Below are 14,165 nucleotides of genomic sequence, written 5' to 3'. Positions count from 1 at the left end.
TGGCTGGGATGATGTAGTTTAATGATTTATCATCTGTTAAACGCAGGAAGGAGTGAACTCAAAATATTATGTTTTGCATATTTAGCTTGGCTGTTTCTGCTCATTGGACCCTACTACAGCAGCTTTGCATGACTCAGCCCCGCCCATCATAGATCTGAAACAAACTTTTAAACCAAAAAAAAGAAGATTTGAACAACAGGTGGGCGGGGCTTCTGTATTAGGAATACCTCCTCTCTGTCTTCAAAAACCAACAGGTGGTGTCACAGTAACTACGTTCATCTTTATACTGCCTGTGGTGTAAAGTGTGTTCACAGCCCAGCACCCACAACAAAGAAAGTGATAAGAAATTAGTAATTAAGTAACATATTTGTTACATTTTAAAAAAAAAAGTAACAAATAATGAGTAGTAATTATTCTAAAACTGCATCAGTTGTGTCTGTTGAAAACAATTTTAAGACAAGAAAGTTGTGTAACATATTTGCGTTTTTTAAAATATTTTAATGACTATTTGAATATTTAAAAATCATGACCATCCCAACTGCAAAGCGATCGCACTCCATCGAAGTGGACTTGGGGGACAAACATGCTCGAGCACGTCAGCAGTACAACTCGGTCTGATATGACAAGTAGCATATGTGGCTAATGTTAGCTAAATTAGATATTGCTGTTCCTCTACGGTGGCCCTGAGGTGCAAAACACACACATACACACACAAAAATTAACTGTGAATAAATTATCGTTACTGCTGAAGACACCACAAATAACATTTATACTGTGTATAGTCCAATAACAGGGTATGCAGCTGTTCATACATTTCATAGCAACAGTTTGATAATATTCATTTTTCTTGGATTTTTAAAAAAAAAGTTCCACGAAGAGTCATGTTTGACCATCTCCTTCAGGAGGGATGTGGCGTAATCAGAAATCTAGTTTTAAACACAATTACATTTGATTCTTAATTAATTTGATATAAATGATTAATAAATTATTCATGATGATTTTTAATTATTATATTTTAATGTAATTCTTTAATTCCTCCCAAGAATCTTTTATTTAATAAATAAATAAATAAATAAATATATATTTTTTATTTTATTTTATTTTACGTGGATAATATTAAACAGTTGGCGGACACATAATTGTGTTTGCCAGAAAGTCCAAGAAGGATGTTCAAGGGTGTTTGCTGGTAACAAAGAAGAAACCTTAATGAAAACATTCTTGTATTTTCTGAAATACTTCTGTGTTTTGGACTTCAGGGCCACCGTAATTTCCGCTTCTTGCTACAAGGGTCGCTATTCAGCAAAGGCTTTCACCATTTTTCAAAACTGTGACGATGTATTGATGTTAAAATACTACACACAGCACCTCAAAATAAGCAGGAGAACGCCTACTTTCACCCACAGTCTATTTCTCACACTTTACACTGACTTTCACTTCACACACAGCGAGAACATTTGTATTTTCTTTTTGTAATCCATGTTTAATCTGCCTTTTAGTTGTCCTCTTAAAACAGAAAATAAGTTCTGCCTCTGCTTTCAGTTACAGTGGACAAACTAGCGGCCGGGTCCACATGTGAAGGTGCAGTTCACCTCATCGTGTAGCCACGCCCCCAACCCAGTCAATCCCCTCATTCCAATGTGTGACTCAGCACTGCTCCTCCCCCAGTGAGTCCGTGTTCTCCCCCAAGTCTATTGAGGCAGACCCCGCTCTCATCTTCCCACGTCCTGGTCCGGGACCTGGACCGGGGCCCGCGCCGGGCCCCCCGACAACAAGCCCGGCTCTGGTGCCGCTGTGGCCGGGGTAGACCTCCACGGTGCTGGAGATGGACTGGAGTGAACGGTCCCGGAAGTAGTGGAAAGCTTCCTGGTCCAGGTAGTTCTGCTCCTCACGCAGGCCCTGCTCGAAGAGCTTCCGCTTGTGTCTGAACTCGATCACAGTCTTGGTGTAGGAGTTGAGGGTGGTGACGGAGGCGGCCATGCAGCAGGTGAAGGATCCCCACGCCATGCTGAGTGGAATAAGAGAGAAGAAATCAATAAGTATGAAATATATCTTTGGAACAATGTAATTAGAATTTTGAAAGCTTGAAAGAAGAAGGCAACGGGACTTATGTAGGTCACATAGATTGGGCCTGTGGTTTTACCCTTAACCTCCAGTGACGGTAACTACCCACACCCCTTTTCAAACCGTGGGTTATGTGACGACTCGCATAGTCAGGAGTGGGCCAACCATCATCTGGACCACATAGACAGAAACAACGCCCACTAGGAGTCGATAGGAACCCTCGACCTTTTGTGTCTAAAAAACCGTCTTGGATGAGAGGTGAAACATCTTCACCTTCTACCAACACAAACTACCATGAACCGAATGAATGAGAACTTGCACACTTATAGATTTTTTTGCTCCTATTTAAAATAAAATAATCTTTCGATTCAGCACAAACAAATAAGGGCATCGTTTGTTCATCAAAGCTCAGTCCCCCAGCCTCCAGGTCTGCTGGGGAACACCGATGTGTTCCCAAATCGACCGCGAAATGTAATTCTGAGCTTTTCATCTTCATTCCTTCAAATGTTAGCAGGACGATGATCGATGCTCAGCTACCTCAGAGTGTGTGGTGACTCTGGAGAGCCTAATGTTGAGCAAACAGTGTGGGAAATAAATGCTCTACAGCACAAAAAAAACAGGCAGAGGTCTTTAAACATGCTGAGCAAGAAAACCACGAGATAAAACAAAATGACGCATAAAATCCATCACTTTTTATCTTGGGACAACAGGAATCCATAGTGTGATGTAATTTGGATAATACACTATAAACTCAATCACTTTTCCTTCTCTTTTGTAGGATTATGTTTATAACTGAACCATTACTGTTCCTCAGAGGAAGCAGAGAAACTGTTTAAAGGCAAAACCAAATAAACAATATGAAATTACAGAAATAAATCTTCACGTATAGCACCGCAGTGAAGCATATAACAAGTCACCGCAACGTAAAACATATAAATTACCCTCAGTCGATGACACCGTTTCTTTATTTCTTTTGTTTACTGATTACATTTCAGTTTTACACCCGATTACTGTTGGAGCTACAAGCTTATTATAGTCAACGTTTTAGTTCGTTAACATTTAATATTACAGTCTGACGAATCTTTGATATGTTTATTAAGTATAAAATGAATATTTGGCATATGTCCTCCAAACACAGTAATCATTAAAAAGACTAAAACTAACACTGAACTAATAAAAATGAGTTTGAAACCTCTGTAGAAACTAACTGAAACTAAATTGAATTTTCACACCAAGCACCAGACGTTTATTTTTAAGCGTTTTAAAAGGACATCGCTTTACATCCAGCTAGCACCTGTCAGTCAAAAAGGCCACGCCCCCAACTTTAAGCCTCAACAATTTTGTTTTTGTTTTGTGTGTGTGTCTGTTTTGTTTTAAATCAGACTGTAAACATGTTTGTTTCGCTGTAGTTGGACATTTTAACATGGGAGTCTATGGGGACTTGCTCCTGCAGCCCCTGCTGGGCGCTAGAGGAACTGCAGTTTTTACTGCCTCCCTGAGTTTTGTTTCTCACCAAATCCCTCCTGAGCATGTCTGCTCCGTCAGCCACACACCGTACCTCCACAAGCTCCGGTGCCTTTTCTCAGGGGATTTTTCTTTGTCTTTAAATATGATTAAAATGAAAACCAAAGAACCAGAGGTAGATGTGGTGGGGTTATTAAAAAATATCCAAAATAATTTGGACTATAATGTCTTTAACAACATAAATGAAACAGACTCCTCTTACTGCAAAGCATAAAGAAGATCCTCACAGTAGAGGCGTAACAGGGGTTACGCTCAGTCCTGATGAGTTTGTCTGAACGTGACACAGAGGTTGTTTCCCCGTGAAAGAACACTCGGCCTTTTCTGTGTCTTCAGCACAAACTGTTCTAAAAGCACAGAGCTAGAAAACCTTCCAGCGACCTCCTGCCAGCAGATGAAGAGCTGCTTTGTTTGTGGTTTTTTCCGTCTTCATATTAAGCGTTTTCTCTTATTTCTATAACACTGCTCGTGCTACAATCAAATTAAGGTTATTGCTTTCAGTGGAGCTTTAAGCAGAAAGTTTGAGTGCACATCAAGCGTCCATCATCGTTTCATTCATCCTGAAGGAGCGTTTTGGCCTTCTGTTCCAGCAGAGGTTAATCCTCCTTTCCACTTTAACGATCCTGAATGGCTCCCTCGTGGTGGTAAATGGAGGCTTTTGCTTAAATGACTAACACTGAAAATCTTTCTATTAACAGGAGCAGGTGTTCTCGTTCCAGGTGTTTCCCTCCTTCTGTCCTGCTTTACTCGTGTTTGGATGAAATCCATGTTTGTGCTTCTTTATTTCTGCTCATCTGTATCACTTATGCACCTCTTTATAAAGGCACAGTCGCTTCTTCTCTCTGTTCAAAAAAGGACTTTGTTGGAACTCAGCAGCTGCAGCTCAGCTTTCAGCAGAGAGCAAAGACAATTATTAACAGCAGCTCCCTGCGTACCTGCAGACCACCTGCTGACAGGCTGCTGCACACCTCCACCAACAGTCATTACAACGAGGTATTTGGAGACGTCTGTCTGTGAACATCTATGTGTCATTTTGTTGAATTCGTACATAAATATGGACTCTGTGGCCTGTCAGACACATTCCATTCTTCATATCAAATATTTGGCATCCATAACATGAAGAACTTTAACATCTTTGACAGACAGTCATTAAACGTTATTATGGACACAGGTTTAATGTTGGGGTGACGCTAGTTAGGGGTTAATGTGTGCGGGGGGCTGTGGACTGACCAGAAGGACCATCCATAGTCCCAGCTGTGAGGCCTCCAGTCTTCAGGACCCAGACTGACTGTGATCTGGAACACCTGGGTGTACATCATGTGGGCCACCATACCCAGAAGACCTGCAGCACGCACGCACGCACGCACGCACGCGCACACACACACGCACACGCACACACACACACACACACACAAATTCATTATGGAAACCATTAAAAAGGGCTTTTAAGAGACACAAACCGATCAAAACATAATATTGGAGCCAAATTTACACACCGTACAGCACAGTCAGTGCCCCTGTGCAGCCATGGTAGCAGCCTGATACTGTTGCTTAAATATAATATGAAACTGATCTGCATGTGCTGTAACAACCCCCTCTGAGCAGGCTCTTGGTGACAGTGGGGAGGAAAAACTCCCTTTCAGCAGGAAGACTGCGTTCAGGCGGATCTGGTTCTGTGAAGCCGCTGAGACTGATTTCGGTGAAATGTGGAGACCTTAATTTTTAATGACTGAATCTCAGTCTGTAAACACATTTCAACATTAAATGTAATTTGATTACAATCAGTAGGTACATTTTAGTTCAGTTTTAGAGTCTCAAAGTCATTTCAGCCTCTTCTTAACTCAGATACTCATCTCTGAGGTTCAGCTGTGACAGACATTTTTCCATCCCTGTGATTGATTACAACACGACCAATGATTGATCACTGATCAGTGTGTTACGTGTCTAAAGCTTTACAGGATCAGGAGCAGGAGAATGACTGTGTGTCAGCTGCATCACTGCCCACAGAGTCAGACTTTATTCTAAGCTGATAATAAACCTGTGACATAAGCGCCGTCTCCGTCCTTCCATACTGGGGACTAAATGATCATAAAAGTGCTCTTGTTAAGGACAGAAAATAACAATCTAATGTCCAGTGTTTGACTTTAATGTTCAGGAACTTTATAAATGACGAAATGAAACCGAGGGTCAGACAGGCGCTTCACATTTATCCATCAGTAAATCAAGTAACAGCACGATTTATTCTAAGGCTTTTTCTGGGGGGGCTAATTGAGTTTTTAAAAACTTTTCTGGACGCATAAACACATTTAAGCATCACCATTAGACAAAATGTCTTTAACACATTAAATATTCCTGTTTTAATGAGTCCTCTTTAGTCCCAGGTCAGTTCAAACCCTGTGAGGACGGCTTGGAGACACATTAGTGTGTTTTCTTGCTCTTACATAACAACAGAAACCCTCAGCACGAGACAGTCTGCCACATAATTACCACAAAGCAAAAACAACAGTAAATCACTGCAGCCCAACAGTAATGAATCAGAACACATGTAATGATCATAATTAGTCATTATACAGAATCAATTGAATCAATGGGCGCGCTCGGAAACATCCAATCAATTACAGAGAGCGACACAATCAGTCAGCAGAATTACAACAAAGTCAAAACGCCGCGGCGCAAACGAGTCGATGTGACATTAACGAAGGCGTTATACATCACAATCACGTGTGTGTGTGTGTGTGGGGGGGGGGGGGTTATGCTCCATATTCATCAGCTTTAAGACACCCACCATTACTTTTTATTTATTTATTAGTAAATCAAAGCTGTTTGTTGATGTCTTCACTTTTAATACTCCATATTTGTATTCCTGAACTCCACTGGAGCAGATTTGCATGAGTCACAGTTTAAATTTTCAGCTTCCTCTGATTGGCTGGCCCTTGTGTTGGCTGGGTGGGAGGGGAAAGGCGGAGCCTGGTAAAACAGGCGGGAGCCCTCATCAGGTGGCTGGGTTCAGACCAACCGCTATAGGTGGCATCCAATCAGGACGCCACCTGGGTGCTCTCAGACAGCGAGTAGGCCTTTGGGTAGAGCCACAACTTGCTGGTGAGATTATGTATTGCACTTAGCACGAAGAAGTGGAAAACGTTTTAGGGAAACTTAATTTGTGGCAGTGATAAATAGTTTATGTGGCTCACAGTGGGGTGGGGGCTCTTTGCAGAAGTTTGTTTTGGGCTCCTGAGAATGCAGGGCTCAGGTGTGGAGTATACACGTTGGTCTCCTTAGATGTAGCTGCAGGTCTGAAAAGTGAAGCCGATGTAAAAGTGCTTTAAACCTGCATTCCATTTAGTGCCCACCAGGGGGCGACCTCTGTGGCTGTAAAAAGTCTGAGGCAAAATGACCCTGGCTTCTTTTCTCTGTGACCTCTGTTGCTTATTTTAGGTCAAACTGAACAAATCATCAAGTGTCTTTTGTAAATGATCAGAGCTACTGATGTGTGATTGACAGCTCCACAGACAGATCCGGCCCTCGCTGGCTACGCCTGGTTTTTGGAGTACGTGAGCAGAGGGAAGGCCTGGATTTTTATCTCTGCTGTGTAATAGTTTTCAAAATGTCAATTACCTTTCCCTGGTGGAGAATGAGCATGAGGTTTTTACATAATTCAGAGCAGAAGTGTCACTTGTGATATGAAGTGATTAAGGGAGCGTGCTTCAGAGGTTTGCTGCATAAATGCTGTAAAATGTGCCGCTGTCCTCTGAGAGGAGCAGAGTGACGGACGCATCGCCAGCTTCTTGTGTAAGAGGTTTAACGTAAATTGGGGAAAAAATCCCTGGCACCGCCACATCCGAGGCTGCCATGGGATAACCTCTGACCCTGGACGACCTCACAAATCTGCCTCAGGCTCTGTCCGCTCTGCTGCTGATTCTCACTGCAATACTCAGAATAAATGTAAATGATGCCCAGTGGTGTTTAAAGGATGTTCCTGATGCCAAATTTCACTGGACACGAATTATCTTTTGCCAGGAAAACCAACAGAGAAGAAGAAGTGAAGAATAAAAAAGAGAAAAAGCAGGAAGAGGAAGCAGAAGAAGAAGAAGAAGAAAGGAAACTTGCATCTTACCGGACAGCACGGTGAAAACGGCGGCGAAGGCGTTGAGTTTCAGTCCGTCGATGACGTTGCTGGAGTGGAAAAGCTCGAGACACATGAGGCTGAAGCCGACCACCAGCAGCAGGATGTAGAGCACCTCGGACACCACGGACAACCACAGCACGCCTACAGACACCAACAGACCGCTCAGTCAGACAGACCTCGCATAGATGCGTCCCGGACTTCTGAAGCTAGGGGGGCTCAAAACGCTGGAGAGAAACTTTGTCTCCCATTTGTTCCAACTTCAGCCATTCATTCATCTGCTGTCCAATAAGCCACAAACCTGTGATGAAACTTTGATGAATTCTTGGATAATGACACATCTCTCCTCTGTAGTGAGGACAATGCACTTAGAGCTCAAAACAAGGTGAGGTTATTTGTTTCTCATCATCCCAGAGGAGGAGAGGAAGGTGTTTCAGCCCTCTGGTCATAGACAGGAAAAAAACCCTGCAGAGCTCAGAGAGACATTATAAAGGATGATGAACAGCTGTTACAACCCCGCTGTACCGTATGACATTTTTAAAGCACAGAAGAGATGTCATCCTGTAGCAGAAGCTGCCCTTGGGGTCCGCTCTTACTACCACGCTTCTTTTCTCCACACGTATTATTTCTAAAAAGGCAAAAAGCTCCTCACGACACAGAATTAAACAGGATTATCTGCTCCTCTCCGCTCTGCTCTGCTGAGGATGAAGAGGAGGTAAAATTACAACCTCCAGGCTGAATTTTCAATTTGAATGTCAGTGAGTTTTGGTGCGGAGCTTCAAAACCCCCAAACTGGGAATATTGATCACTAATTTTGTCTTTGCTCTTTTCTCTAGGCAAGGTGGCAACCAACTACTGTTTCCTCTGCATCAGGATGCTAACCTTTCATCCATGTCATCGTCTCCACGTGGACATATTTCTTCCAAACGGTCTAATAATCATTTCAGACTCCTTAATGAATCTTAACGAGCATCTTTAACTTCAAACAACTGCAAAGGAGAAGCCAGACTGTGTATTTCATGTGGTAGCACTGCTTTAAAGTCAGGGAACGACACTTCCATCCACTTTAGCCAATACAGATCATTTGAATATTGGCACCATGGAGATAAAGAGGAAGAGTCTGTGTGTCTCTGCTTAGACTGCTGTCAGATAAGCAGGAGAAACCTGTTCGCATTCCAGCACAACAAATTTAGTTTGTTTGTTTTGTTGTTTAGAAGTAAACAACAGTTATCGGGTGCACTGACATCACAGTTCACACGAGCAGTGACACAGATAAGGTGGAGCTCAGTCATGTGGGATGATCTCAGACTAAATCAATCCACATCAAAAGGAAGGAGGTGGCGTGGGCATCTGACTAAAGTGCCTCCTGGATGCTTCCTAGGTCAAGTGTTCCTGGGAGGAGGTCCTGGGACAGACCCAGGATGTCTCTGCTGCGATGGGGACCTGATAATTGGTAAAGGATGGATGGATGGCTAGGGTAGACCGACAGGTGGAAAAGGTGGAGGGATGCATGAACGCATGAATGAAAATACCTGATGGTCAAACTAAAAGAGCACCTGACTGGCTCATATGACATCTGCTATTGAAGCGGAAACCAGACTCTCACCAGTTTTATTAAACATCTAAAGATGTTATTACCTGAAAATATAATAAAATATATAACGAATAAATTGAACCTAAATGCACCGGTGCTTTATATGTCAGGAGCTGGTGCTGCGAGACTCGTCGGGCACAGATGCCGAAGGACGCCTTGTGCTTGTGGAGATACGAGCAGGTTTGACAGAGCAGCAGAATCTGACACCCCGGAAATGAGAACAGGATGAATATCTCCCAGTACGAGCAAGGCCAGCGTGCCCTGTGTCAGTTATCAGTTCAGCGCACAAAGTGTCTTCTACTCATGTGAGTTTCTCCCAATGTGAAGTGTAAGTGCTGAGAGGAGGAAAATAAAGCACATGTGCAGCGGCAGCCCAACGCTGACACAAAGAAGCAGCTCGGAAACTTTCTCTCTCATCAGCCACACGAGCAGATTTTATTCAGATGCTTCCGAGCTCGTCCTGCATCAATCCGCTTATTTAATCACACCAAACTCCCAGCGAGAGATGAAAGATGACAAGAGACGCTGCTCTGACTCGAAACCCTGTAACCGGCGTGACCCCGCAGGTCGCACAAATTTGACTCCACGCTCTCTGATTTCTTATTAGCCGCCGCTGTAATTTCCACACAGTCGATACAAACAAATTCCAGAGGTATAATCGCCTGCGGGGGAATTCAGAGTGCAACAATATTGACCAAAAACAATTTTCTCCCCTGTTTCTGTCTTATTGAATATGCACCAGTAGACTGAGCAGACTTCATTAGACTGAAGGCAGAAAATAAAATGTGAAGGACTAAACCAACACTTCCTGATAACAGGAAGGAAGCAGCTCATCAGACCAAGTCTCATGTAAATGATATAATTACACCTTTAATTACTCTGTGCGCGCGAGTGTGTGTGTTTTCCTGAGCTTGTCAGTGGTGTGTGAAGTCAACAGTTTCTTGGGTTAATACATTTCATTTTTTGGGTTTTAGAGTTTTTAAAAACATTTTCATGTCATCAAATGCAAATTCTGATGAATTAATGCTGCTGTAACAGTTTAACCTGATACTCAATACTTGGTTTTACCTGCTGTCACCCCAGCAGGTAGGTTTGAGTGTTCCAAAGGGATTTGTGTCTTCTCCTGGGATCAAACTGGCTTTCAGTTTTATCACATTTTAGGAGCTGAAAGTGTCCAAATTTGGATGAGAGGGTGGAGTGCTAAGTGTTCGGCCAACACTAACTAGCTTAGTTATCCATAGACTGTATGGGAGCAGGACACAGACAGACAGGCCTGCTCAGTAACTTCCAAATTAATTCCTGAAATTCCTAGAAACTGGAGACTTTTGGATGGCCTGTGAGCACAGTACCAGGACCAGCTACAACTATAACCACCCGCTTCACTATCCAGCTGTCAGCCATTAAGGCCATGCCCTTTATTTCAAGCATCAAGTTTCCACGAACGGTAAAATTATCAGTAATGACCAAACATTTAATGACCTTTTGTACAAGGGTGTAAAAATATCTGTTTCTGCCATTGGTGGAGACTGACCAGTGACTGAGTTTCTGACCAGTTATCTAATCATATTACCTCTAATTTGGCTAATATTTAAGACAGTTGAAAAATCAGGTTCATTTATTAAATGTATCCAGGTTTTGGAAAATGACATTTTTTCCCTATTTTGCCTCTTTCAGCTTTCATTCAAGACATTTACCCAAAGTGCTCCACTACCTGTTCGGGCATTGTAGCCGTTTTTATAAACAAGTCCCCATTTTTAGAGGACCAAAAGTAATTGGACAATAGCCAAGCAGTTTCACTGCCAAGCGAGACCAAGTCCCTCATTATTCCATGACAAATTAAGCAGATTAAAGATCTGGAGCTGGCTTCAAGTGTTCACCAGAACTCTGAACCCAACATCCAAAGAGATATCGGTGGAAGAAAACAAGGCCATTAGTAAGCTGAACAAAATAAGTCTCTCAAAGATGCAGGAAAACCTTTAGATGTGACACACTCAACAAACTGGTTAATTCTTAAAAATAAAAATAAAATGCATTAGTCAGCTGAGAAATACTGAAAAGAAAAAACTTTTACAACAACATGCAAACCATGGATTAGACTCAAGATCAGGCAAGTCAGAAAACATCTAAAGAGTCGGCAGAGTTCTGGAAAAATGAAAGAAATCTTTGGACAGATGAAGAAATTATGATGAAATTATAGCAGAATGATGGAACAAGAAGAGAACGGAGAACATCATCTGAAGCAGAGCACATCATATGGCGGAGGTAGTGTTATGGCACTGGACTGTGTGGCTGCCAATGGCACCGGGTCACTGGTGCCTCTTGATCACCGACTGCTGATAGAAGCAGCAGAGCTCAACTTCCTGTTCAGATTCAGCCAAAGCTGATCAGGCAGAGCCTCACAGTGCAGATAATTACCCAAAGCAAAAGCAACTCAAGACTTTCCCAAGGAAACGAAATGAGATTTGATGGCCCAGTTAGCTTCCTGATGTCAACCCACCAGCTTTTCAGTTATTAGTTACAAAACTGAAAGCTGAGAGACGCAAAAAGATGCAGCAGCTAAGGCTGCAAATTTACATTTTTTTTGGAATTTAGTGCAAACGTTCGCACAAAATAAGTCTTGGGACCAAAGACGATAACTACCCACACCTTTCTGACAAATGTAACTTGGCAAATAAGATGAGAGCAGACAACGAAGGGTCTCATGAAAAGTTAAAAGTCTGTTTGCATATGAAAATAAACAGAAGTGGCCCAGCAGCTGAACCTCTTTAAACTCCAGGATGTCAGACCCATCTTACATCGTGGATCAGATGCAGCACACTTTGATGTTAAGTGTCAGTTTAAAGAAGTTTAACGACACATTTGATCCTTCAGATATTTTAATATAAAACATTTCTGTAGCAGATAGAAAAAAACATTTTAATCTATAATCGAATAACTTTTGTGTAGCATAAAAATACAGTTAGAGTCCAAAGCTTATTCCTTTCGATGTCCAGTGAGGCTGAACTGGAGTCTTTGCTGGGTTGATTCTGGACCCCGAGCCTCATGTTTGACACCCCTGCTGTAATCTTTTCCTATGGTACGCACGTCTGAGTCCCAGTCACAGTTTTCATAATTCCCTGTTCCAAAGAGTTTATATTAGTTTACAGCACCCATGCAGTCACCACTGATAGCCAGCTACATGTTCGCGCATCATCTGTATGTTTGAGCTTAATGACACACACAGATGTAAAGAAAAATAAATGGCGTTTGTCATGTCATCTCTCAAGTGGGTCTGGTTCTGCTGGAGTGGGCGGGACTTGAATCCTGGCTTCGATTCGCTCTCGCTGACTCTTTCCGTCTAATCAAATTAAGAGTTGTTTTTTTTGTTTCACTTTTCATTAAGAGCAGACTTGGATCTGACTGAGGAGCAGCTGCGTGTTATAAAACCCAGCAGCAGGCATGTCGGGCCCAAAGGAAGGCAGATTAACATATCGTATCCTTGTGTGGGAAGCAAGGTCACCCCGCTCAATACATCATATCATCCACCTCTGCTCCATGCATCACTCCTGCTCTTCCAGATGGCATTAACAGATGAAACCATCGCAGAACTTTCATTATTAACTAACTGCTCTGCATGAAGCAGAGAATTAGAGGCAACGCCCCACATGCACCAAAATATTCCCTTTCTTCTGGATGCTCAAATATTCCTTTCATTCGCTGCAGGATATAAACAACATGAAATAATCTGCTCTTATCTGCAGTTAGGATGAATCTTGATGAGCTGCAATATTCCCTCATTATTCAGCATCCTCTTCTTAATATATTCTGCACTTCATTTGGGTTTAAAAAGAGTTTAACGTTATACAAGAGGACCTTCTCATGAGGTAAGCCTTTCATGTTCTGGTCAGGTTACAGTCGGCAAAAGCAAACTTTGGAAACGTTGCTTAAAATCTGTCTAAAATTTTGATGTGAACATACGGCCACATCCTCACCTTTGTTAGGCGACAGGCTCCAATAACTTCCATAAATCACCAGTGACACCACACAGGAAAAGACTCGGCCTGTTTCATATCAATTAATAAGTGTCACTTTGCCTCATCCCCCTCCTTTGTCAATATAATAACGATGACGGCCTCAGGATGCTTCGAATGAATCTCAGAATCTTAAAATCCGAAGACCCAGTTTAGAGATGTATTCCACTATTTTCCTCATTTTCCCATTTCTCTCTTCAACTCATAGATCAACTATGACTTTCCTTAGATATATACTATCTACAGATGTGCTCCATTATATTTCAATTCCAGCTGTGACAGCAAACTTCTCATTGCATTTTTCAGTGGTGGGAACTGGTCTTACACTGGTCCCAGTTTCTAACTAATCAGTGCTGTAATGGTGCTGGTATTGCTGGTTTAACTAAAGTGCCTCTAGAAGCCTCTTGGTATCGCATCATGGCTGCAGTTTGACAGTTATTTAGAAGCTCTTGTCTAAATATTTGGAGAAAAGAGACATAACTTTTATTTTGATCTACCAAATACTGCAGTTCCTTTAATGTCCACTAGAGGCTCCAGCAGTAAATCTGCAAAAACTGTTTTAGTCACTTTAGTTCATTTCTTAAATTTCTTTCCTTTTTTAGGGGTGCGGCCTCTTGGCGAGACCCTGAACTGGACCTCTGGACCGTGTTTGTGCTGTTGGAGCCTTTTGGAGCATTTTTAATGACATCATCTGTCCAATAATATGGCCGCTGTGAGGTGACTAACAGGCTGTCCAAGGAGTCTGAGCTCCAGTTATAGTGAGTAAAATTTCATGAATTTGACTGGATGTTGATTAGCACCAGGTAGCAGGTATCTGTGTCTATTTGCTGCACCCATACGTCCAAGGATCTGACAC

At 42.3% G+C, this 14,165-nt stretch overlaps 1 protein-coding gene across 2 annotated transcripts in view; it reads right to left on the bottom strand.

The window, feature by feature from the left end:
* Positions 1-995: 995 nt before the first annotated feature.
* Positions 996-14,165, bottom strand: part of gsg1l (gsg1-like) — a 32,716-nt gene continuing 19,546 nt past the window's right edge. For both annotated transcript variants that reach the window (XM_005739915.2, XM_005739916.2), the window contains 3 exons: positions 7,697-7,849; positions 4,813-4,924; positions 996-2,005 (listed from right to left, as the gene is read on the bottom strand). In XM_005739915.2, coding sequence (XP_005739972.1) covers positions 1,645-2,005; positions 4,813-4,924; positions 7,697-7,849 — 626 coding nt within the window. In that variant the 3' untranslated portion in view covers positions 996-1,644. The remainder of the gene's footprint in view (positions 2,006-4,812; positions 4,925-7,696; positions 7,850-14,165) is intronic.

The sequence above is a fragment of the Pundamilia nyererei genome, unplaced genomic scaffold (assembly GCF_000239375.1).
Source record: "Pundamilia nyererei isolate P.nyererei 1_Seehausen unplaced genomic scaffold, PunNye1.0 scaffold00095, whole genome shotgun sequence".
Classification (NCBI taxonomy): domain Eukaryota; kingdom Metazoa; phylum Chordata; class Actinopteri; order Cichliformes; family Cichlidae; genus Pundamilia; species Pundamilia nyererei.
The sequence above is the reverse complement of the archived record's forward strand: the minus strand, read 5'-3'. Positions and strand labels throughout refer to the sequence as shown.